General features: G+C 39.7%; 1 protein-coding gene and 1 long non-coding RNA gene across 3 annotated transcripts in view; both read left to right on the forward strand.

The window, feature by feature from the left end:
- The window catches only part of bcl11ba (BCL11 transcription factor B a), a 42,687-nt gene extending 35,828 nt beyond the window's left edge, over positions 1 to 6,859 (forward strand). The window contains exon 3 of the mRNA XM_015010700.2: positions 1,879 to 6,859. Coding sequence (XP_014866186.1) covers positions 1,879 to 3,881 — 2,003 coding nt within the window. The 3' untranslated portion in view covers positions 3,882 to 6,859. The remainder of the gene's footprint in view (positions 1 to 1,878) is intronic.
- Positions 6,860 to 14,744: 7,885 nt separating this feature from the next.
- The window catches only part of LOC106932191 (uncharacterized), a 66,619-nt gene continuing 53,901 nt past the window's right edge, over positions 14,745 to 27,462 (forward strand). Inside the window, exons 1-3 of one of the 2 annotated variants that reach the window (XR_001421208.2) lie at positions 14,745 to 15,917; positions 17,124 to 17,204; positions 23,604 to 24,535. This is a non-coding gene — a long non-coding RNA (uncharacterized LOC106932191). Of the gene's footprint in view, positions 15,918 to 17,123; positions 17,205 to 23,603; positions 24,536 to 27,462 lie in introns of those variants that run through there. The other variant, XR_015761984.1, reaches the window with a different exon arrangement.

Genomic DNA, 27,462 nt, shown 5'->3' on the forward strand with positions numbered 1-27,462 from the left:
GTGTAACCTTTACAGACATACTCAGTGTAAATACTCATACAGGAGATCATAATTCAAAGAGTTGGTGCGTGAGTGCGTGCGTGCGTGTGTGTGTGTTCGTGCGTGCGTGTGTGTGTGTGTGTACAATAACACTCAGAGAGGAGGGACGTATCCGTGCAGTGTTTTCTCCTTCACTCCATAAAGCATAGCGCTCAGCATTCGACCAAATAAAGTGATGAGCAGCTCCTTCGCTCTCCCTGCTTTTTCATATGGAAATAGAAAATAATGGGGTGATTAAATAGAGTCGTATATTAAAGTACAGCTGACATTAGAATTAGCATAATGTGCTCTCGCCTCAGGCTGCATACTTTATTTGCCATCTGCGTTAGACTCCCTTCCCCCGGGAGGGCGCTCTCTTTCCCTCTCTCTCTCCCTTGCACTCTGTCTCTCACACGCTCACGCGCGCACACACACTTCCCCAAGACAAAAACCGTGGCCCTCTGCTTCCACTGTGACCGGAGACAAATAGCGTCTCGGCGCATTATTTCACTCTCCAAAACACACTCACACACGCTCCTAAATGACTTCACTGATCAAATGAGAAGTTTGCAGAAAGATGGAGGCAGGGGCAGAGGGAGTGAATGTTTTTTTTTTTTTGGAGTGTTAAGATTCGACACTAAAACAGCTTGTGAGAAGCATGCAGACAAAAGCTGAGACATGGGGAGCTGTTATTTTCACTGTACAAGTGAGAGTGTGTGAGTGTGTGTGTGAACGTCCTGTCTGCTATAATTAAGTCAAAAGGCCTTACAGGACTGTAGAGGAGAACAGCTGTTCCACCTCCACGCTGCTCCTCCTTAATGCAAACACACTCACAGAGCGAGACAAATTCATGAATAATTCAGGTTTTATTTTTTTTTATTTTTATTACTAATATTATTGTAAAAAATATCCTTTGTCTGTGTTTTTTTGTATGTTTAGCTTACATTTAAATGTCTTAAATTTCATTGATTGCCAATTGGACACACAATTATATTTTTTTGCTATTTATTTTAAATAAATAAATGTTCCTCATAAAGTAAATGCATTTCAGCCTTACTACCAGTTAGCCAACACACACACACACACACACACACACACACACACACACACACACACACACACACATGCGTGCACAAACAAGGGCAACAATTAGAGCAGCATATGTTTTCCAAGCGATGTGAAATTAGTGCAGTAGGTCAAGAAAACAAGGTTTCATTAAATAAATACACAAGAATAAAAAAACACAATTAGCATCATCTCTCTGGTTTTGGTGCGTGTGTCTGCGGCATCTTTAAGTCAGACAGAAAAACCAGTAGATTAATTTCTGTTAAAGAAAATAAAGATTGAGGATTCTGCTGAATTCTGGTTAGTTGCTTTTCATTTTAAATATCTCTCTGTGGCTGCATTTCCCCCTAAAATGTACTAAACGCTAAGGCTAAAAATAATTGCACTGTTGGAGTTACAGTGCATATATCTGCAATAAGGGGAATCCCAGGTTGACTAAACTGAAGTGAAAGGAAAGATATTTCCCTCAGTGAGAGATTAAGCACTTCTTTAAACACATATCCGTTGTAGGCCGACTGAAAATTCACTTGTCAAAAGCGTGATAAGTACATCGAATTTCTGCGACGGCATGATGAGTAAAAAGGTCTTCCCAGCTACTGAGAGTATTACATAGAATATAAAGTATTTACCACATCTCATTGCCTCAGTTGAAAAGTTTACACACTGCAAATGAGCTCTTATTAATAAAAAATCTATTGTTAATGTTTCATGATGGGATAGAGTTACGTTTAGGGTTGATATCTCTGAGAATATTAACTATAAAATCTTTATTCTGTTTTTTTTGTGTGTCTGCAGGTGGCAGAGATGAGCCCTCCAACTACATATGTACCACCTGTAAGCATCCTTTCCCCAGCGCCTGGTTCCTGCTGCAGCATGCCCAGAACACTCACGGCATTCGCATCTATCTGGAATCCAACCCCTCCAGCACAGCCCTCACCCCTCGACTCACCATGCCGCCGCCCATGGGCAACGACTCCATCCCACAGTCCCCACTCACCAGCTTCCTGGGGGAAAACAATCCCTTCCACCTGCTGAGGATGACAGGGCCTTTACTCAGAGAACCACCCCCAGGCTTTGTGGAGAACCGTCTCCCCAACACCCCACCGTTTGTCAGCCCACCTCCCCGCCATCACCTGGACCCCCATCGGCTGGAACGCCTTAGCGCCGAGGAAATGGGCCTCATCTCACAGCACCCCAGTGCCTTTGAGAGGGTGATGCGGCTTACGCCGATGGCCATGGAGTCCCAGTCCATGGATTTTTCCCGGCGGTTACGTGAACTGGCAGGGAACACTAACAGCACTACGCCACCACTATCCCCCAGCAGGCCCAACCCTATGCATCGACTGCTAAACCCCAACCCCTTTCAACAAGGCCCTAAATCTCCCTTTCTGAGCACCCCTCCTTTGCCACCAATGCCCCCAAACAGCACCACCCCTCCCCAGACTCAGAACAAGATCAAGTCCTGTGAGTTTTGTGGTAAGACGTTCAAGTTCCAGAGCAACTTGGTGGTGCACCGGCGCAGCCATACTGGAGAAAAACCATACAAGTGCCAGCTGTGTGACCATGCCTGCTCTCAGGCGAGCAAGCTGAAACGCCACATGAAGACGCACATGCACAAGGCTGGATCCATGACGGGACGCTCAGACGATGGCCTTTCAACCACGAGCTCCCCAGAACCAGGCACCAGTGATATCACTGGGGAGGGGATTAAAAATCGTGACGGGGACTTCCAGGGGGAGGGTAATGAGGAAGAGGAGGAGGAAGAGGAAGAAGAGGAACTGGAGAATGAGAGTCGACCAGAATCAAACTTCAGCATGGAGTCTGAGTTCTACAGGAACAGGGAAAATGGTCCTAAGCCTCCTTCGGAAGAAAAGACATCTCTCTCCCTTGACAAAATGGTAGACGGTGGAGCGCTCAATTCCATTCAGCAGTATAATAATTTGATAGTTGACAATCGTAAAAGGATGCCCTTCTCCAAAAGGGGCTCTGATGGCCAGCGGGACACTGGGGACGAGGATTCTGTGGTTGGAGAGATGAATCACCACCAGCAGGAAGAGCGGACAACCATTAATGGCCGGAACTGTGGCTCCGGTGACTCTTTCTCAGGCTTGTTCCCTCGAAAGCCCACCCCCATCACCAGCCCTGCTCTCTCCAACTCCTCAAACAAGAGGATCAAGATTGAGAAGGACTTGGACATTCCCCAGGCACCACATATCCCTTCTGAGAATGTGTACTCCCAATGGCTGGTGGGCTATGCTGCTTCTCGCCACTTCATCAAAGACCCTTTCTTAGGCTTCACTGACTCCAGACAATCGCCCTTTGCCACCTCCTCAGAGCACTCATCGGAAAACGGCAGCCTGCGCTTCTCGACACCTCCAGGAGACTTGCTGGACGGCGGTCTATCCGGCCGCAGCGGCACCGCCAGCGGTGGCAGCACGCCTCATTTAGGTGGAGGCCCTGGTCCAGGTCGACCGAGCTCCAAGGACGGGAGGAGATGCGACACCTGTGAATACTGTGGCAAGGTGTTCAAGAACTGCAGCAACCTGACGGTGCACCGGCGAAGTCACACCGGGGAAAGGCCCTACAAGTGTGAGCTGTGCAACTATGCATGCGCCCAGAGCTCCAAGCTCACCCGCCACATGAAGACACACGGCCAGCTTGGTAAGGAGGTCTACCGCTGTGACATTTGCCAAATGCCCTTCAGTGTGTACAGCACTCTGGAGAAACACATGAAAAAGTGGCATGGAGAACATTTGATGACCAGTGAGGTCAAAATCGAACAAGCAGAGAGAGTCTAAAACATGTTTTCATGCTCTGCACCATTCTCCTTGGACTCTTAAAAAAAAAAGACAACAAATTAAGGGGGTAGCTGGATACTTTTGTATTGATTTTAGTTTAACTTTGTGTTTTTGATTAAAAAACTGCCAACTGAGAAAACAAAAAATGAGATCTTAACAACTGAAGCTGTCTAAACTGCCTCATTTGGCATTCATTTTTAAACAATCAGTCTGATGAGTTTTAAATATGTGGAGCCTTTAACTGTGCAATAATTTCTGTATTTATTGGATTTTGTATTTTGGCACGTGCAGGTACATTTTTCTTTTTTTTACAGTTTTTTTTTTTTTTTTTTTTTTTTTTTTAAGTTAGCATTTTTTTTATCCCACATGACATCCTGAGAGTCTCTTAAGCAAGCCGAACAGAAAAAAAAAAAAAAAAAAAAAACATTGTAGGCTGTTTGTTTTTCGGACACGGCTTGTAGGAAATTGTACATTAAAATAATTGTTTAGTATCTTGAAAAGAAGCAGAATTCAATCTTCAATTTCAGAGTCAACTGCGAATGCTAGAGTTAATTTATTTTGCGTGACGATGATATGCGGACAACAATCCTTTTTGGCATTGTAGCATGAAATGACTGTAAACCATTTCGATATAATTGGATATGTAGCACTGAGTGTCATAAGAAATAGTAAATGTCAAACGAAAGAAGATCCCAAGATTCATAAACCCTTAACAACCTAACCAGCCTGAGGAAACAGGTTCTCGACATGACAGCTGCTGAATCCTACAACTCTACAACTTACTAGTTTCTGCTCTAGTTTTTACTACATTAAACACCTCTGCATTATATTTTTCACCAAGCCTCATGATTTGTAGGAGTTATTAATAATTAGTAGTTGAGCATGAAGCCATGACGAGTCTGCACAGAGCGATACTTAGGACAGAGAAACAGAAAGAGCACATAGACGTCTCAGGGTAAAATATAACTGCTCAATTATCATTATTATTTTTTACCCGCTTGTTCTTATGCTGCCTTTCAAAACATTTCTTCTACATCGTTTTATAAATTTAAATTTTTTTGGCTAATGTAGTCAAATTTAATTTATTCTAAGAAGGGATTAGGTATGTAAGGAAAATTGAGTAGATGTCTGTAATGAAATTATTTAAATCTGACAACATTGTACTAGAAGTTTCCAGAGCAACATTTTTACTAACATTAAAATGATTTAAATGTTCTCCATCACATTGGGATGTTTTGAATGTCCAATCCATTTGTTTGCTTTAAGCCATTCCAACGTCATAGCTGCACTTTTATTAAAAATAAATAAATCACATTTATTTCCAATGCTGACGGTTCTCAGAAACAAACCGGCACTTTATGATTTATCCATCCAATGCACACGAACAAAACAGCTACGCGGGAAAAAGGGTGTGGAGCTTGGGATCTCCTGATGCTGGAGTGCCACAATTGTTAGGCTTAGCTTTCCCAAAGCTGGCACTATAAAAATGTAATAACTGAATGATGGGAGTAATTAGAATATTAATTTATTCTGGACATTTTTTGTACTGCCATTCAATTTGACTTGAGTGTGCCTTGAATTGTGATCTTCCTATTTATTGTCTGAGACAAATGTAACGCTTTCCCTGAAGCATCAAATTTGAGCAAAGATAAATTTACTGTAAAGTGAAATCTGACACTCAAACAGATAAAAATTTTTTTAAAAATCAACAGAAAATTATGAGTTTAGGTTTAGCATTAGCAGATTACCCAGCACAATAATAATGTGTCTGCGTGTATAAATATGTATGCATATGTACATATAAATGCACAACCTTTATGAATATATATAGATCTATATCAAATTTCACACAGACAAGGACACAAGTCTGTCCCAAAACCGGATCGTCAGGAAGTGAATAAAAACCTCACAAAAACTGGAGAAAAATCAGGAAAAACAGAAACTAGAACAGAATTTAGTGCACTCTGTCTTGAAGAAGTTTACAGTATTGATACAAGGGTTAAAATACATTTTTGTGTATGTAAATCTCTTTTCCTTTTTTAGTTTTGCTTCAAAATGTTTGATTTTTTTTTTTTTTTCTTCATTGCTTCTCATTTTTCTTGACGGGTTTTGGTATATATATAAATATATATGAATATATATATGACATTTTTCTGGTTTACTGTAAAAGTATAACAGTATTTGTAATATTGGAGAATGCTGGGGCATTTTACAGAACTATAAAAAAAAATGCTGTTTCGTTTTTTATTTTTGTTTTTTTTTTTATCTTTTATTTCACAGTCCAATTTAAATTGTGGGTCTCTGAAACTGTTTTTTGTCAATGTAACTGTAAAAGTCCTGAGTTTTAGTAGCTTTTCTTCTGGCTTGGGTGTAAAGAAATAAAAAAATAAATAAATAAATAAATGAGCGGAAAACAAGCCTGGGCTAAGACGAACTCGGTGATGGAAGTTTTTGGGAGGGTCGGTTCTGGTTTTCAGGAAGAATCATGGAGAATCCTGACCTGTATCTATTTTTATTCTTCTGGAATGGATTATTCTTCATGGATGGTTTGAATTACGTGTGTAGGCGCTTGCTGTCGTTCCTAAAGAGCTTGTCTTTTTTTTTTAACCTGTAGGCTGTGTGCATCCTTTGTGAATGAATAGGGGTGACTTTCTGACCAATCCGACTCATGGGCTGCCACGATCTGTTTGTCCAAACAGAACCTGATCAATTTGTACTGTTGTACTGAATCATGTTGTACAGAATGGGATCAAATAAAGGTTGTTAAACAGCCTTTTAGTGACAAAAACACACCTTGATGTTTTGGTTGTACATAGTTTTTTCTATGACTACTCTGTTTTCCTTTGGTTTGTCCTTTCTGTTTGTGATTTCTGACCGGCACTGGCAGTGGCCTGGATGTGGAAGGCTGGGGGTTCTCCATGTCAGTTTCCAGGCCTCAGCATGAGAACAGAGCACAAATACAAGATGTTACAAACGTCCATCTTGCTTGTCTGCCTCATTTTTTAAAATTCTTCAAGATGATTTGACAGAACATAGCAAGAATATTACTTGTGCAAGGAAACATTTACCGCTGAACAACTGGGAGACGGACACCACACCTGCCAGTGGAGGTGGGTGGGCTAGATTCAAAACATCTCTATAAAGAGATGTCTTCATGCTGTAAATTCAAAACCAACCCCTCATATTTTCCATTTGATCAAATTGCCCATGAGATCTACATTTAAGGTTATCAGGCAGTTCTCTCTCTTCAGTTTACATACAGATCTCAGATATTGCACAACAACAGTTCTATTTATTGTTTCTGAAATGTCTTTGTAAACACCATCATTTCTAGAAATGTATTCATCCACATGAAAGCATCAAAAATATCTCAGAAAGCTGACAATGTGCTACAATTCCAGATTTCTTAGATATTTACATTCATTTGAAAAAAATTAAATACAGTAGAAGGAATATTTTTGACACTCTTACTTCCTTATACTTATCTTGAACTGTGAGACATTGAAATTAAATCCCATACTTTTCCAGACTACATGGGAACTTTGTAATTTTTCCTGGCGTGTGTGTGGCATCCTAACCCCAAGTATGTGGAAAAATGGAACTGTCTTTTTCAGAAAGTTGTGTAAAGTCGATCAACACAGAAACATAAGAGGGATCATTTTGCAGTCACCACGTGAATGCAAGGCCAAAACTCTGAAAAAAGAAAAAAAAAAAAAACTCTCTTTACTCTAATCAGGATGCTTCCTGATTGGCTGCTTACAGAAAACAACATGCTAATTTGATTCTTACTTTTCACTTTTCCTATTTTATACTTATTTTACATGCAAACACAAATATTCAAGAAATTGAAGAAGATAATAAATGTGATGATGATTTTATGGTTTTGTAAAATACGCCTCAAACCTTGTAAAATAACTGGGCAATCCAAAATATTTGCATGTTGTTTCTTTTTCTTAACTAAAAGTTAACAGTCATGAAAAGCAACAACTGCACAGCAAGACCATATCTTGGACAAATTAAATATGTTGATGTCACAGCTTTTGTTATGGTGCCTTTAAATTTGGAACTTATGAACATGAAGATTTGTGCAGAAAAAAATGTTACTTTAGTAAGTTTTAAGAAAGTTCATACAGAATATTATTGTACACCATTACATGCAGCTGCCTCTCTGTCAATAAAATGAATACAATTAGATGTGAAAGAGCACATTTTTAACAATTTATCGTGAATTTTGCACTGTAGCACAACATACTGTTTTACCACTACCAAAACCACAAGGATATGCAGCTACGACACTTTCCATGTTTGCATTTAGAATTTTGCTTGGTGCAAAGGAATTATTAAATTAATTTAAACAAATTCAAATGTCACATTTGGTTACAGAGCAGCTTCAGGGAAAACCCTTGCAAATAATCTGTAACATGGAGTGGAATTCACTGAGTGGTTTGCTACTAAAGAAGCAAAAAATCAGCAATTCAATTTAGTCGCTAATAAACAGAAACCTCCTTTAGTTTGTTTATTTTTTGTTTTAGCAGCCAAAGTCCATGATGAAGAGCTGGTAACTGAGAAGGGCTGAGGAAGTACACATTAAAATGATAAGGAAATATCTGCTTGTATGCATGAATACTGTGTCCTAGTGTCCATTATCAAGACAGCGTGCCACCCAAAAGGTGGCAGTGCTGCTTGTTAAGATGTTGAACCTTACCTTGAACCTTATGTTCGATTCCTAAAAAGACCTAAAAACAGATGTGGATCTGATGTGAAAAAGCAGCACCATTGCTGTTCAGGCAAATTAGATGGGATCATTTACAATGTTCGTATCCCACAAAGCTCTGCAGCAGCGTCACTTTGAATGACAGCCATAGACAAAATGAAAATCTACACAGCATCAGTGTAGTATCCGAGATAATGATTCCCCCTGAAATAAGGCTATTATTACTTTCATCACCTCCTTAAACATTTTCACATCTTTCCTTTTCACGTTTTTCCTTTTCTGATTTAATTTCATCGTTCCATTTCCACACAGGAGAGAGAGAAGCAGAGAGAGAGAGAGAGAGAGAGAGAGAGAGAGAGAGAAGTGTAGGGGGGGATTCTGAAGCACAATTAGTCAAGGGAGGCATGAGTGTGGAGTCGGACAGACCCGGGCGAGTTGTGATTTGGCTTGAGTTTCAAGGCAAATGGGTAATTAAGGCTTTTCCCTGGCCGGCCCGCACTTTGAAGTCCCCTACAGGGGGGATTATCCCAGCCAAGAGAAAGACGGTAGAAGGGAAGTAATGAGACCCAGGAAGAGGGGGAGGAAATGAGCGAAGCAGGGAGTGAAGCCTCGATGAAGACGCAGATTAAAAAAAAAAATCACAAAAAAAATTTCTGAAATGGCAGATTTCTGTTGCAAAGACAGGCAGTAAATATAAATTAATTGTGAAGATTATGTCAGGGGAAAAAAAAGTTTTATTTTTAAACTGAGAAGATCTTGGCTTTTATAACAGTGTTTTCTACAGATATATTATTTCGTGAAATCAGCTTTTTGGGGCGCAAATCAATATTGCAGTATGTACTTCATAACAACTGGATTAAATGCATTGATTGTCAGAGCATCATAACCATTTCTATAAATAAAGTTTGTCCAGTTTCCTGCTCTGGCCTTTAAAACACTCCTAAAACACACATTTTAGAGATTTCTCTGCTTCAGCACACCTGATTTCAATTTATGGCTGATTAGCAGAGTTTTGCTGAGCTGCAGTCATCTGAATCAGATGCATTAAAGCAGAGAAACATCTAAGCCATGCAGGGCAGTGTGCCTTGAGAACCAGGAGCCACTGCTGCAGAGCATTTAACTGTGTGCTAATAAAATGCCAACATGGAACATCAGTAATGATGCAGGTGTTGCTCTCCATCAATATAATAGTATACATCCCAAACAGTTTACCCCAGTGTCACAGTCTTCAGAAGCAAAACAAAGAGAACTCAGTTATCTTCTTCATGTTCAGCTTCAAGACATGTCAGTAAGAAATGGGTGGAAATTATTTGCAAGTGTGAGGAAAACCTCATCTTCCCTAAAAAGAATATAGTAGCACAAATTATAAATTTACCTCTGAATAAACCAAAAGCCTTCTTCTGGAACCATATCCTTTAGTTTGATGAGATCAAAGTAGAGATGTTTGGCCACAAGGCAGAGCACAGTGATTGGAGAAACCAAACACAGAATGTCAGTTCAAAAGCTTCATACCAACCGTCAAGCACGGTAGTAGAGGGTTGATGATGGGGGTTCATTTTGCACTCGAGCCTAAACTCTTCTGCATATTGTCAATTTAACTGAAACAGACACTCCTTGTCAAACGATTAGCTTACTATATTTGCAAAAAAAGAGATGAAGCTTAGTAATAATTCAAACCTTTGTTCTGAGCTGTGCGTTTTGTGTTTAGTCACATCACTAAAAGAATGTAACTTAAAACGTCACCCTGTTGCGCTGCGATAGAGTCATTGTTGAACCTTTGATATCATTGTGTTTTCCGCAGCAAGTTCTGGGAAAACCTGTAATTTACTTTGATGGTTTTTATTGACTTTAATCAGTCAATAGAACTGAGTTGGACTTCAGGCTTGCCTTTCTGCCACTATCAGCGCCAAAACATGCTTTTATAGCCAAAGTGTGTGCACACGTGTGTGTGTGTGTGTGTGTGTGTGTGTGTGTGTGTGTGTGTGTGTGTGTCTGTGTTGGGGAGGATTAACTCAGACAGACACCTCTGGTTATTCAGAGGGATGGAATTATTTCAAGACCCTGACTGGCTGTCAGCGCTCGCTGTGCCTCCTCCCCTATTCGTTTAAAAAAAAAAAAAAAAACTTGAAATGACTTAAGCTGCTGGTCGTCAGTGCCAAAGCCACACTGTTGACAGGTACAGTAAGGTCTTAAGCCTTCCAGATCAACTCTACTATTCTCCCTGACAAAATCCACCCCTGGGGCTCCTTCACTACCAGAATCAAGTAGAAGGATTTGGAAGGAGACGAGGTTAGACTGGGAGGTACCGACCATTTAACTCACAGCCAATCAAGAAGGGCTCCATTGGCACCATTCCCAATTATTTCCGTTATCGTTCACCAGTCTGGACACTGTCTTGTTGATTAAAATAGCTGTTTTAATTGCTCTTTCTAAAACAGAAATTAGAAAATAAAATGTTCTCACCCACTTCCTCATTATCTAGTAAATAAATGAATAAAAAGTAGCTGGTTGTTGGTGAAATGCTCCAAACATGACGCGACGCCAGTGAGTCCTTTGTTTTGCATTCATTCTCCATATTGTCTGCAACTCAAAACGTCACATTGCTCATTTTGTGATGAATACATCTCGGTGACAAAACAGAAGCTATCGATTGATTCCATATCCTAATTATGCAAACGTCACTATTGAGGTAAATCAAAGCCTCGCATCTGAAGCTTAATGTGAGGAGGATTTCTCGAGTCTGAGGTGTCTCGCGTGTTTTTTTTATTCCCCGTTCTGAATGCAGGCGAGGTGACAAAGCAGGGCGAGTTCTTTAAAAGAGGCAGAGGAAGGAGGAGACAGAAGTGTGTTAGCGCTGGAAGTCCTGAAGGCGCCGCATAAGAGGTGTGCAGCATCTTTTTTGATATTCAGATTCGCCTGCCTACACACGGCATTATGACACATTTGGATGATCGCATTGTAGGATTAACGGGCCTGCCTTGTCATTTCCAACAACAATGCCACGATTTAGGGATGCTATTTCTCACAAGGCGCTCCGCATTAACGCTGGCCCAAAGATTTACATAAATCTTTGTCTTAAGATGAAAGCAGAGAGGGGCTTGAGACAATGAAGTTAAGCTTTGGAAATGAGAGGAGGAGACAAGGGAGAGCCGTTACCGGGCGTTGGTGGTGCAGGGATGAAGGGATGGGAGGGAGGGAGGGAGGGAGGAGGAAAGTTTTTGGATAAATCAACCGGTAGTCATGCTGATTCCAGGAAAGCAGCCTCCTCCCGTTTTCCCCTTCAGCGACCATGTGGTGGAAATAATTTAAAGAAAGAGAAAAAGAGCCAAAAATTAGCATTTCTGCAGTTGTGAGCAGGCTGGAAGGTTAGACAAATGGAAGGAGAGGTGATGAATGCATCTCTGAATTGAAAGGCCTTTTCTCCTGCACACGGCACATAACGTGTGGCTTTCTAACCTCCATCACGCTCTCTCTGTCCTCTAATCTCCTGGCCTCCAGCAGTCATTGGGAAAAGTGCCCCAGTTTGTGGCGCCTCTCCCCCCACCCCCTTTCCCCTCTTTGATTGGATTCATCTTGGCTGATTGAGAATCTGCTTACATTAAAGCCAGAGAGAAGAGATAAGATCTGACAGATCTGACCACTGAAGGTAATTTTTATTTTTTTGGCTTTGAAACAGAGAAGTGAAAGAAACCCAGAGATGATAGGCCAGGAGAGACAGCGCTAGAGAGGTGAAGCATGATTGACACTATCAGCGACATTATCACTTGGCTTCAGCCTTTACTTCACACACTGGCCATGATTACAAAGGAAACCTTTAAGAAAAAAAAAAAGAAAAAATCCGGGCGACAGCCAGCAGGTATGGTGAGTTTTAATGTTTTCCTGAAGCAATGAAAAGATATATCAGAATATGTGTGCAAGAAGAAGAGCTGAACATGAACAGACCACTGAAGAAAGCAAAAATAAATAAAAAAAATAAAAAATCATGTTACAAAATGCAAAATTCAATTTCGGCTTTGATTTGACTCTGCCAGGATAAAGTAGGCCAACAATATCATAGGAATCCTTCACAAAAGCCAGCAGGGCAGTCTCCATGACCAAAGGATGATAAATGAAGTTTAGTTCAGAGTACAGACATGACACTAGTTTACCACCGAGATCAAACAAAAATCTGAAAGGTATGGTGTGCAATTTTATTCAATTTCTGTGACTAAATACTGTTTATAACCGTCTTTTGGTACATTTAAGACTTTATGTCCACTGGAATGGCAGAAAAAACGAGCAACCGTTGCTCATTGTGTGCACGGAGCGGTGGAGGCATAAGTGAGCTGGTGTCCTAACACTGCGATGCAGCGGCAGAGTTTAGCGCTATATCCCAAACCCAACCTGTAATTCGGGCTGGGTCAGGCCAAAATCATGTGCTTGGTGGTGTGTTTTCAAAAGGCCTACAACACATACAGTTAAAAGAAAACTAAACAAGATTGACAATATAAAGTTGTGCTCATTTATTTTTTATAGTCTAAACAGAGGAGCAGGTAGTTTACCCAGATGAGGCACGCAGAAGTTAATTAGACTTTAACAAGTCGACTCAACTTTTATCATGTTGACCTTGACTTTAAAAAGTAATTTTAGCCATGCAACCAATATTTGCCACACACCCTGGTGGCAGTTCTTTAGATTTCTCAAGTTCTCAGATCTGCAGGCGATTTCAGAGGCAGTAAGAGGCTCATCTTAGTCCTTAAAAAGAGACTGAGCTTCTTCCAGATGCACCACTGGAGAAACTTAAGCCCACGTCACCAGCAGATCGTCGCTACAGGAGGGATTTCTGTCCCACGGTGGTGAAAGGTGAACACCAAAGCAAAACATCTGCATGTAGAAGACACTGGGAAAACATTCAATGCCATAAAAGGACACTCGATCATGTCAAAGAATTGTAACATTAGCAGCAGGAAGAATTATTTCATGTGGTTATGGTATGAAAAATATCCGTATGTTATTCATTTTTTTAAGAAACAAAGTCTCTGTGCCTTTATATGAAACTCAGGTGGAACAACCACACCATCTGGCATCAACTGACTTTTGTTTTTTCAGGCCTGTCTGTCTCCTGCAGATTGCTTCTTTCTATCATCCTGCATTATTTCTCACTAGCTCTTCCTCTGTCTGTCCTAATCTCTCTTGCCCATCTCCATCCTCACCTCCTCAGTCTCTGTGTAAGACACCCCCACACCCTTCTTCTTTCCCCTTCATACAAACGCTCCCAAGTCCAGCCTTTCTGCGGTAATAAAATAAACTAATGGAGTCGAAGTGACGTCCCACCTTGAACCAGCAGGGAGGTTATTTACATCAGGTAGTGCAGGAGGAGGGGAGGGTTGGGGGTGGCGAAGCGGTGACTGGCTGCCTCAATCAGTCAGCCGTGACAGGCTGAGCAAGACTCATCAGATAACGGAGAGCAAAAGAGGAAGCTCAGGAACAGAGAAGAGATGATGTTTACGAGTCTTTTCTTGTTGCAGTTCGCCTGCATCCTTCGTTTCAGGCTCTTTCCTTTCCTTTCATGCCATATCTTCTTTCATGGTTACTCCTTTCCACAGTTGTGCCTTGAGATCCTGTCCACAAACACTGCAAACAGAATTAGTGACAAGGGGCAACCAAGTTGGAGTAAGTGTTGTGTTTAAAACACAAGTGTGATCAATAAAATGTCCTTCCAGAATGAGTTTATATGTCTTAATGCCTCTGAAGAATAACAAAATAAATGGATTTAGGTTTTCAGCATTGAGACAGACTAACTCACTACAACACACTTCATTTCTTCACTGCCCATCTATTGGTGACCAAATAAGACGCTCGCAACACATTTTACGTTCCCTATTCGCCCATTCAGGCTGAATACTTAACTTCAACTCCGACTCCACTGCAACAGAACCTTCAGGCTCCTTCCAAGTTTGTGGATGGAAAACATGACAACAGTAAAACAACAACACATACTCAAAGAATAAATCTCACTGTATGCTGAGCATTCCTGTCTGTTTTAGCCAAGCCACCATGAAAAAACAGACATAAAGATAGACACTGCAGATGTTCATTCAGCATGTATAACATTGATTAACATATAACATTAACATATATATGGAGTTAAAACTTGTTTCTGCAAATGGTACCTGGTCAAATTTATCAATATGACCATTTTTTGCACAGCAACATAAAGTTAATCAAATTAGGCATCGCTGGTCTGAGAAGATAGAAAAATCCCAACAGTATATATATATTTTTTTACTATTTTTTCTACAAAAATAACACTAAAAAAAGATAATAGACCTTCTAAAATAGCTTTGATTCTGGTGACTTGAAACAACTCTCAAACTGATTGACCCAACGAGGGCGCTCTGATTAAATGTCAATGTTTTTACGGGAAATGATCCCAGGCAGCAGTTTTGAAAAAAAAAAAAAAATGGATGAAAAAAACAAGAGTTAATGGTATATTATGCTGGTGCACTCTGACGTGTTGCAGATTTCCACTGATTGGCCTGGCAGGAGGTGTCTGAGCTAAAGGTCAACAATTTCAAACCCGAGGCCACGAATGTTAAGCCAAAAGTCCAACATGGAGACAAAAAAAAAAAAAACTTTAGAGATGTATCCTGTCACTGATTGGCCTGCAGGGTGTCCGCATGATCAAGCTTAATGAGGCTGCTCAATTCAGAAATGTGATAAACGGTTTGAAGATATATGGACTTATAAGAACAAATATCATTTGTGTTTCTACAAACTACAGAATTTCTCTGTTCAGAGTAAGGTACAAGCCATGAAAAAAAGAGAACAAGGTAGATGGGGTCTTTGATTATAATTATGTTTTGAACTTGTGAGGTCGTCTAGTCAAATGCTCAAAACAGGTTAACAAAAAAAACAAAACAAAACAAAAAAAAAAAAAACAGCATCAGCCCCCAGTTCCAGGTTCCAGTGAATTTTATTATTTTATTATTGAAGGGGTGGGGAATCTCTGACATCCATCTAGACTAGAGCATTTGCAGTCTTACTGGTCTTACACCAAACTGGCAACACACCTGCACTTCATTAAAGTCTAAACAGAGAATCAGGAATAAGACTATTAATCTAATTTACAAACTCATCTACAAAACTAAATGGTCTGCAAAATAAATCATTTAGTACAGGGCAACTCAAAATGTTACTTTAAGGGAACAAAAAAGAAAACCCTCTATTCAGTAGAACCCAGTGATGCAATCAGTGCCATACAGCCATTTAAGCAGAAAATGCTGGGCCGGCCCCTCCCACAAACCTGATTAGGATACAGCATCTAAAATGGACAAGCAATGGTGAGTAAAAAAGAGAAACAACTAGCTTACCATAACAGAAACATTCATATTCATCCAACGGTCCAAAAGTGTTGACTTTTACCAAAACATAAGCATAGATGTGGACTGCAAAACAATTCTTGAACAAATAAATCTGGGATAGTGAGTGAAGCAAGTTACTAGTGCAATACTTAAACTAATCAACCATACAAAGATTAAATTAATCAGAAATAGGAATAAGGGACAAGTGGTAAACACAAACTGAACCACTTTGTTACAGGCCTGCAGGACAAAAATGAATACTTATTCTTCTAGGAAGACAATAGAACTTGTGGATTACACCTCCTACTTGTAATCCATCTCACCTGCTCACCTACAAACACAAACAGCAAGAGACTTTCACTGTCACCGGGTAATCCCTGTCGGCGGATAATTTATACACCGGATCTCAGCTTTTCCTTGGCAGCAGATGGTTTTCCAATTCAGCGATTGGCAGAACAAAGCAGCCTGGTACTTCTGAATGTGCTTCCACTGAGTAATATGATCAAGCGTCCGCTTGAGGGAAACAAACATTTTCGTGACGACTTCAACTTAAGCAGTATGCAACTGATTTATCTGGTTGTCTCAGTCAAAAAGATGCTAAAATCTTTTTGAGACTAAGCAGGATCTTCAAATCAGATGAAATCATGATCACAGACAGAAAAAGAAATGGCTAAGGTTCCCCCAGGATTGATTAACCCAGTGACTCAACCACCAGTTCTATATTTTTATGCATCCCATTTCGTATTTCTTTTTCTCATTTTCTCAGTTGTCATACACCATTGATGATTAACTCAAATGTGTAATTGTGCAATGCCCACAAACGTGACTCTGTTCTTAAAACAGTCCTGGATCTTCATAAAAGATTGAAAGAAGACATCCAGCCTGTACCAGTTTATTTGCTTAGACAAGACACCTGTTTATTGTATCATTCATGACCAGTGTAGCAAGTACACTACTTACCATTTCTCATTGGGAAAGTGACTGTGACCAATTTCGCTTAAACTAAAAGTTAAAGCTGTGTCAGTCCACTGTAGCTCTTTTGCATATTATTATATCTATTGTAATTTATTGATCTTTTTTTCCATCAGCAGCTTTTCTGTAAGATGACAAACACCTTCTAATTAGTTGCTAATTTACAGCCGAATGGATCTGCATCCAAGAGGTTAATGCTGTCTGATTCCACAGGAAATAACTGGCCCAACTCCAAATGGGAACGTTGGCCGAGGCGTCACATCTTCCCTCCCCAAGGAAGAGGCGGTAACACTGGTAATTACTTCCCAGACTACAAGGGCAGATATCTGTCCACCTTTGGATGAAGTCCACAAATTGAGGTCAGTCAGACAGGGAGAAAAGCGACAAGGTGCAAGCCACCGATGGAGGGAGTTTTATTGATGAAAATGCAGATGCTCCCAGTAAATGTCCTCAATTAAGATATTGCATTTCAATCTCTTCCCCGCTCCGTTTGTAATCTTGTATGAATTTGTGGTGGAACTGCAGCAATTATGGAGAGGAGGCCTGAGGGTTGGAGCTATGTAGCAGGATCATTCGGTCAAATGGGAAAGACACTGTGGGAACATTAAGAAACCAGCACCATGACAGGTTGAATCCGTGGTTTACGCCTGACGACGCTGAATAGATCTGGCCCGACTAAAACAGCTACTCAGATTTCATCATCTTCATCAGAATACAGATATCAACATGAAAAAACTAAAACTAGAGTACATATTTGTGCTTATTTTGGATTAGGAGATGTGACAAAAGCGCTAGAAACAAACAGTTTAATTTACCATTTATTTGTTAAAGTATGTAAGCAGTCCATCAGCTTTACACTTATATCACCTTTCACTTTTTCTTGCAAACATCTTCTACTCTATTACAGGGAAGTTGTCTTTCAGAACATCTGCAGAAAGAATCAATTTAGTGCGTATTTTAACATGCATCCATCCGACAGTAAAAGCAAGAACATTTTGGTTTCTAAATTCTCTGACGTTTTCTATTCGGATAAGAATAGGCTTGAAGGCAGCCCAGCTTAGTAATTTATTCTCTTCATCCTCTGTGTGTGCAGAATATGATTTTTTAATTGTCTTGGTAAAAACACAGGGACGTACCTGAGAAGAATGTGGTCTTGAAGTTGGGCTTGTTGCCCAAAAGTGAAAAAGAAAATTTGCTAAAGCCTTTAATTCAGCCTCAGCAAAAAAAAAAAAAACGCTTCAGGTTTTTTTTTTTTTTTTTTTTTGCTGACAGCAGACTGGATGGCCCCTTTTTTGTCTTCGTTTTAAGATCATTTTTAATAACACATTTGAACGCAATCCATGTTTCCGCTGTGTGAGGCTCCATGTGAGAGCTGGAGGTGCATCTTTTCAGGTTAAGCTTGGCCTCTGAAATTTCTCCAGATTCGGCACAGAAAGGAAGAAAGTGAGCGATAGATTCTGTTCCATCTGGAGTCTTTCTTGAATAGCTAAAAGTACTTCATTGCCTTTTTAAGTGGGACTTCAGCAACCTTTCTAACCTTTAAAAAGGTGCACAGAAGTATAAACGCCAACAGGGAAGAAATAAAGGCGAGCTTCATGCGGAACGAACAAACAATTCTGCATACAGCTGTCATTATTTTAAATTTCAAAGGATCCTTCAGATCATTATTCAAACTCTGTCCAGCTCCCAGTTTGGCCTCATATTCTTCTCTCTAGTGTAGGCAGGGTTAAGATCTGGTGTCTCATATTGAAATCTGAGAAGGTCGCCCTGCAGTGGTCCATCTTATCTCAGAGCTGCTCTATTCAAAAGAGGCCAATAGATGAGAGAGGTCAGAGCAGCTCAGATATTGGAAAAGAGGTTTACTCACACCCACCATTAGTCGCTCTAATAAAATGCTTCCCCCTTCTCTCATCTTTCTATTAATATTCAGTGTGACTGGCTGGACTCTTTTCCCTGACTCAGACCATCCTGCTATGTGCTGGGGCCTCTGATCTGTCTCTCATAATTAGACTGATAAATAGGCCTTCTACTCTTCTCATCTTTTTCCTTTCCATCCTGTTCCCACTCCTTTGGTTTCTATTCTTTTCTCTTGCACTCACTTACAAAAGGTTTCATCTGAAGCCATGTGGATCTGCTCGATAAACCCAAGTATTTCAGGTGTCTGTTGCTGCTCATTCATCAGGATAATTCACTCAGTTTGGCTTAATAACTCTGGCTCTGCAGTGCAACACTGAAAGTCTGGCTCATAAACACACATTGGCCATATATGTATGTATATATATATATATATATATATATATATATATATATATATATATATATATATATATATATATATATATATATATATATATTTCCCCTAAAATATGTCATGTTATAGTGTAGCTGCATTATTATTTTTTTATTTAAATTGAATTGACTGCTTCCTACTCAAGATCATTTCCATCATTAGGGTATTAAAATGAATGGGAATTCTTATGCACAGCACATGTATGTTATCTGTAATTGTTCATGCAAAAAGAGTAAAAGGATGCTTTCAGGTTCTATGTTTGTATTTTTAATGCAAATTGCTTTCCTGGTAGGCTTTAGCTAATTAGCTAATGGGTCGTAACTGAAAAGTCATTTTGCAAGCAACACAAGCCACTAGAATGCCTCCTCTAAAACTTTAGCAGAGGACTTCACACTTTAATTTGTTAATTTGGGGCTCCTCGCCGACTGAAGGGCCTTTGCTGCTGCGGCTTAAATTGTTTTTGCCTCGGGCATTCGGGCTCTTCCACTGTTTTTACAAGATTATCTGATACAATGTGATGGAATATGGTTTCCATCTAGCACAAACTGGTTTGATCAGGTCTCCAAATCTCTGATGCCATATTGTTTGAACAAAATGTGTGTAATGAAGGGGTGGGGAATGGAGGGGAAATCTTTGGTTCAAGCCATGGTGTCAGCCATGTAGATAAAGAGATCTGATCGCTAAAACCCACTTCTGTCCTAAGAGTGAGCTGCATTTTACAGATTTAAATGAAAAGAAAGCAGCGCCTCAGAGTGCGCCTTCAGCAATGTGTGCAGAGTGTTACTCATACCTGCCCCTCTGCATGGTTTCCTTCCACACTCTACTCCAGTAAACCCAGTTTGGGAAGTCGCTTTCTCTGCAGCAGATCTGATAACCGCGAAACTGGATAAAATCTAGCTGCTCCAATCTCTAAGAAGTCCTTCCCCAGGGGACGAGTGCCAGTGCCGATCTCAGCATTAAAATAAACTTTTGATGGTCATTATTAAGATAAGCATCATATTCGGCTGGCAAAAGATTAGCATGATAGCGTCAAAGCTTACAGTACAACTGTCCTTTCAAGGAAGTCTCAAAAAGGACAGTAAAGATGAAACGATCCTTAGCCAATCACATGGCTTGTTAACGGGGTCGTGTGTGTGCCCCGAGGAAGCTCAGTTATTAAGTAGTCAAAGTATTTGTGTTTTTCTTTTGTATGAATTTTATATTTCAGTTTTTATTAAAACATGCTTTATTTTCCCACACGTTATTGATGGAGATTGCAGATTCTTTTACTACTTTTTAAACTGGGAAAATAGCCAAATAGCACTTTTTCTTGAATGACTGGAAATGACTAATTTAATTCAGGAAAAAAAATGCTTACCATATTAAGACTAATCTTTCATGGTATACTCTTCTAAACAGCAGTCATATTGTGGATTTCTTTTCAGGGTTATACACCATTTTTCATTCAAAATTGTATCATCTAAATTGTTGCTGCACAAGATTTCCAATGATCAGGGTTAAAGACTTTGAGGATCTTTGATTCCCCAATTGAGTTTGCCAAGCGACGACAAACTCAATTGGGGAATCTAGCTAATCCATAAGGCATCTCTGCTGACCTCTGGCCTTTGTTTGGAGGATCGTTCACCTCCAGCGTCCTTTTTGAAACTTAGCCTCCTTAGCAGTTGCTATCATATAAGATGTGATTCTCATGACAGAATTTGAAGAAATTTATGACAGTTTAGCTTAGTTGCTGTTGAGGCTTTGTATTCTTCTTTGACAAATGTGTAAAAAGGCAATGCTGAAGGTTTTTCTACCTAAAATAGTGTAATGCACTGTATTTTAATACATTAAAGTGCAAGGCAGATCTGCAGTTATGTGTATCAAATCCCTAACACATTTTAAGATTGTGTACGTCATTCATTTAGTGAATGAATACATATTAGCTATGCATTAAAAAACAATCATCCACTCACAGAACCAAATGAAATTGAGACCAATATACCTAACATGAAGGTGAGAAGGAACCAGAGAACCCTGAGAGAATCCATGTTTGCCCAGGGAGAACAAACCAAAATTGTAACCCAAATCCCTCTCAATGCAATGCAAAAGTGAGAACTGCACCACTGTGCAGCACAAAAAGGAATCTAGTATCCAAATATCTGCTAATTAACTTTCTGCTGAAATAGTTTCTCTTGGACAAGCTCATATTTTAACACAAGTTTATTTCTTATATATGTCTGCCTAATCATTAAAGGGTTCAATGTTAAGGTAGTTTCAGATATTTTATATTGATTAAGTTCTATCCTCACAGCCGCTAAGTGTCATTACATATGACAGACCGTAAAAATTAAACAAAATCAACAAAAAAAAAAAAACATACTAATTGACACAAACATCTTGATTATTGTAAATCTTTTGACTTGGAACAAAACTTACAACGTGTAGTATGTTGCCCTCTTTTTTTTTGACTTTCCTATAGACTTACGCAGCACCTTGTTATCTACCCAATGACTTGTAAATATGTTTAGGTTGGTTTGCCATAGTTCTTTGTCCAACAAAAGTACAGAAAGGAGATTATAAGATGCAAAAACCAAAACAAATTTTCTTCAAATATGTTAGAAATATCCCCTTTATCACCTAATTACCTGGATGTCAGCTGAAGCAATTTGGTATTTTCCTCCTATTGTGACATTTATCCAATTACCTGTGGAGCAGTTGAAACTTTTCAAACCTTAATGCACATTAGGAAAGCAACTGAACTGTCTCTGCCAACTCTCATAATTGATTAGTAGCAGCTTTTACTAGGTTGTGCATTGTGCGGACATGCAAGGATTTCAAAGTCTTGCTCCTAAAGATCCGCATTAATGTTGCATGAGTGCGAACTGCATGAAATTTGCTCGCACCATTTGCTCACTCAACCCTATTAACTCCAGTGGTAATTGACAGCCCCATTCCCTATGAATCCACATCTCATCAAATCACTCTTAATACATGTTAACACACCATAAGGGGACTAATAGTCAGAGGCAGCATTATCCAAATCGCTCTCATGAATAATGTAGATACATGTACGGGTGCTTGGTTACCATTCTAAAAGGTCCTTTTTTATGGCATGCAGAAGCGTTTGCTCTGATTAATCTAAGATGCATTTGAATGAATTCTCAATGCAAATTCACAGTGAGAAAAGGAATAAGAGACCAGGTCATTTGAATACCACTGACACTAGATGATGGTGATACACTGTTATGCTTTTTAAATTGCATTTAATTAATTATTCCCTCAGGGTTTTTTTTCTTTTTTTCTTTCTGTACACACATATCATTTAATGGACTTGAGCCACGTGATCAAGGAAGACAGAGTACGGCTGCACATGAAATAACCCTGGAGGTATAGTTCAGACAGAGGCACCTGTTAATGTTTGCGACTAAAACATTAGTCTTTATGTATCTGAATATATATATAAAAAAATGACATTTTAACAACTGCAAGCTGTAGTATATTCTGTCTGCTGTGTTTGTGTGTTATGAGGGTCTAATTGGCCTTTTCCTAGTCCTCAGGTTTGCCCTAATTAAGGCCTTAAGAGCCAAGGTCTTTGCATCTGGACACCTGCGTTTTGCTGTCACTGCCACCGCAGTGCAACAGAAAGACAATGATAGCCAATTATCCCTTTTTATTCAGCCAAAGGAGGCCAAAGCAGGTCATGATTAAGGCATATGGAAGGGGTGGTGGGATTATGGTGGAGGATGTTCTGTGAACAAGGGAATGCCAGACAATAAGGGTGAGGGGGCCAGGGACCGTGCAGGTGTTAGACGTGTTGCAGTGTTTCTAGTTGTTCAAGTCCGTTAGCACTTTGTTTCTTTAGTTCAGTTTATTCCTGGAAACATAACTCTGATGTTACATGATGAAACGGACTCGGTGTCTGTGAAGTGTCGTGCTAAATAATAAATACTCTAACAGTTGTTGAACATTCTGGCTCTTAAACGTCATAATTGGTAAAACTCTAAAAGTAACCTTTATCTTTTTATGCCACATCGATATTCAAATAAACCAAAGCTGTTGTGTCTGGAGGTTTGTTGATGTTCAAAATATCACAGAAATTGAAAATTTTGCATATCATGTCTAAATGAAGTGTGTGCTATGACACTTATTGCTCAGTGGGTATCCCTTCTGGCCTGGGGATGCCTTTAAATCTCCAGGAGGATCTGTAACGTGGTAAGGAAACAGTGGATAGATTTGCTCTGGGCTGTTCTAATTGACCTTTTATCTATAACAAAAGCTGTCCTATGGATACAAATAAAAACAGTCTGAGATTATAACAATAACTTCTGAAGTAAAATACTATTTGGTAGTCAATATGCTTGAATCAAAATAAAACTTTTCCAAAAACTTATAAACTGATTTGAAATCTTCTGGTTTCCTTCCAGAGCAACTCTACCGTTGGTGTGCAGTGAACTCTCACGGCCCTGGAACTCGGATTGCGCACATCAAGGCACACTGGTCGTTCTCACCCAGACACAGGATGCGGCTTATCAACCCCTATCTGCATGTGTTTTGCTGGTAGACTGGATGCATGCACTCGTTTAGTCTTTTCATATGTCTGAATCGAACTTCCCGTGTCAGCAAACCACAGCTTATGGCAACAGGTTGACTGAGCAGCACCTGTGCTAACGGTTTGATAGCACAGTGTGCCTCAGACTTTCACACCTTCTACTGTTTTTATTGTCGAACCTGTTCCCATATATATTAACCTGCATGTTTACCTGTGGTAAACATGAATGTGCACTAAAGGCTGATTTTCCTAACCTTTGACATCCTATTGTATGTTGAAATGAAAACAAATCTGTGTGATGAGGCAGAAAACAATTATAGACTGACATATTTTGTCTCTGATAGGGTATGGGAATCTGGTAACAGGACCATGCACTGCAGATGAAGCTTGATCTGGTGCATGCACGAGTTTCAGAATTGCCACCTGTGTGTGTTTGTGCTTTGACCAAAGCCACAGCAATATCCTCATTGTTGTAGCAACAGTTTTGAGAAAAAGCATCTACAGACTGAGTGAAAATCATCTTCCCTTCTGCTTCACTGCTATAAACATGTTCGTCAGAGTCAGTAAAACAGACCTTAGTGAAATGTGAGAACATCCTCTTTCATTTATATGAAACCATATCCACCTTACTGGGCCGTAGATGAGATATATGTGAAGACAAACAGAAATGCTGATTACAGCACCACATTAAGTTTAACAAAAACTATACCATAAGCGACAATGACAATGGATTAACATTTTTTGCTGTCTGGATAAATGAACTGCAACTAAATCTGTTATGTACAAGATATATTTTTCATTGACTGTGTTTTTTCATAGCATTCAACTTTGTGTGCTCAGTTTTTGTTCTTTGATGAAACTTTGCTCAAGTGTTACTGAGAGAAAAAAACGACAAAAAAAAAAAAAACTTTACTGGCTGCTGAGGAGATTTGAATAAAATCTCGATAAAGCCTCGCTAATCTTCCGTTCCAATCTGATTCTCAGTGGGATATATCCCTGATGTCTATACTTAGGTGACCCACGCACCTTCTTTTGTGCATGTTCAGTTCCACAGGATCAGCGGGAAATTGGAAAGAGATGTAGTGTGCTCATGCCACCTCGAATTGGATTGCATGGTTTCTTAAATGAAAGCAAATAATTTCATGGCTAATGGGCTTAATTTCAGGAAATAATTCCACATTTCCACACTCTACTATTTTGCATATGATTTCTGCCGAAGCCGTGCCACTTTTTGAAGGGATGCTGCTTTTCTTTCAGTCAGTGTTGTGGAACTGGAGAGCAGAACGGCGCTGTTTAGAAGATCACTTTTAACACATTCAAAATTGATCAAATGTGTCACAGTCTGCTTTGACGGTTCTGCTTTGAGCTTGCAGCAGTCGTGCTTGGAGCTGACAGGACCAGCACTGTTGTTCTCTGTGCTTTTATTCACTGGGGACAGAACAGAAGAACAAAGTTATTACCCAAAAAAACGATAAAAGAAGGAAGAAGAAGAAGAAAAAAAACAGATATAAACAAGACGGAAAAATGTGATTGCCAACAAAGAAGTGATTAAGCCGCACAAAAAGTCTTCAGTTGTTAAATAAATAAAGAAAGTGTTGTAATTAAATAATGAATGAAGGAAGCGGTCCATAAAGCGTTGATTGATGTCCAGGAAAGGGGGTCTCTCTAATGGAGGCTGGCTGACAGTGATTGCGAAGGCCCATTTACCAGCTGATGTTTTGTTATGATTGGACATGTCAGTCTTCCTCCTCTGATTAAAAAGAGAGAAGGGGGGGAGTCCAAATGCGCCCCACGTCCTTTCCTTTATGTTTTTTTTTCCAATCTGTTGGCATAAAGCGAGGGTGCATATTATTTTGTCAATCCAATGGAATGGGTGACATTAAGGGATTTGTAAGGATAGAAACTGGCCTTTACATGCTACCTGCAACTTGGTCACGAAGTCGGTGTATTGATTGAGGCATACTGTATGTCTCGATCAATTGTCGCTTCAAAATGGACAAATTAGTTTCCCTACCCATGAGATGAGTGTAAGCCCTTGGGTTTGCTTCTAGGTTCTTAGTTTAGATTAAGTTAATTGAGATTTAATTTTTATACTTATCGGGGTTTTCCTCTGAAAAGTAATTTCCCCCTGAACACCTGATCCTTGTTTTACATAGCCTAAACTTTACCCAGGAGTATCCTGGGAGGTGGAATATCAAGAGGAAACGTCTCGCAAACCTTGATTCCAAACTTCAACGTGACTTTGTGACGGCAACAGGTATTTTGTTTTCTTTGCTCATTGGATGATGCGAGTCTCGTTAAGCATTTCTTTCCGGTACTTCATCGCCTCAATTAGAGAACATGTTGCTACAGGACAAAACACTGAAAACTACATTGTTGTTTATTTTCACTTAATCCTAAACCTGATCAGCTAATTCTTCTTCATTTAAAATAGCAAATCCTACACATTTCAAACTCCCATTAATTCTTAGTTACTGCTAATGCTTTATCAAGATTGGGGAAAATTGATATTTGATGCACCACTGACATTTCAGTTTTCCCATTTACAAAGCACAGATGCATCTATAATTTTCTTCGCAGGTACACCTTAACTTTGAGAAATGGAATCTAAAAAAAACCCTCAAAAATCACATTGTATGACTTTTAAAATTAGTTATCACTTTATTACATGGAACATGTATACAATAGAAATATAGGACTTAATATTTGGTACAGTTGTTGTTTAAAGTTGCAGATGTTGGACTCAAGTTGTTGGAGGATAACATTTAAAGTATTTTGAGGTCAGTTACAGCCTAATCTAAATACAGTACTCACTATATAAGAATGCAATACTTGCATTTAAGATGCGTCTGATTAGACTTTTTCTACATACTGAACCAATCTTAAAATCTGCTTCATTTTGTCCTAATGCTCCCGTCTTTCAATTCTCTGCAAGCTTCTTTTTGTGAACATACCAGCTTTACTGAGCGTTACTGGCGTAAAGTGTCTTGTCTCTACCAACTGCAGCCTTTTCAAACCTGCCATATGGAGCAGAGAAGGGTCTCTCTTTGTTGTCCATCACCTCGGTGGCTCTCTGCTAGCTGGCCACACTCCCAGAAACTTAGTTAAGGCTACTTTAAGTTTAGTCATTTTGACTTGTTGTTTGGCGTCTCTGGAGTTCAGCACATCAGATGGCGCTGTGGCGATTGGAGCGAGTGTAGAGAGACCAGTCAGCAACAGATGGAGGTATCTGGAAGGTGACTTCAACTGGGCTTTACCTCAGCAATGCTCTTTGAAGGTTTCAGGGGACCAGAAGGCTTTTTTAAGTCAGAAATGAAAATTATGCCTTTGAAAACTTTAAGTGTCCCAGAACTTTGGAGAAGGTACTTATCATGGTACAAAATGTTTAATCAAAAATTACCTCAAAAGTAAAGCGGAGTCTTTTAAAATGTGATTGATTGAATCATGTTACCATCTTAGGTGATGATAATTTCAGTAAGACTGTTGACTTTTTAAGCATTTGTGGAAACCAGCAAGGAGTCTTCAGCTGAAAAAGGCTGACCATTATGCAAAGAAGGGGATCCTCCAGCTATGAGGGGCCGTTTAGGACAAAATTTACGTTTTGTCTCTCACACACTACCAGAAACTCTCGCACACTCCAAAAATTACGTTTTGTCTCTCACACACTACCAGAAACTCTCGCACACTCCAAAAAAGTAGCCTCGCATACTCCAAAAAATTACGTTTTGTCTCTC

The sequence above is a fragment of the Poecilia mexicana genome, unplaced genomic scaffold, assembly GCF_051168715.1.
Source record: "Poecilia mexicana isolate PSO_F unplaced genomic scaffold, ASM5116871v1 scaffold_22, whole genome shotgun sequence".
NCBI lineage: Eukaryota > Metazoa > Chordata > Actinopteri > Cyprinodontiformes > Poeciliidae > Poecilia > Poecilia mexicana.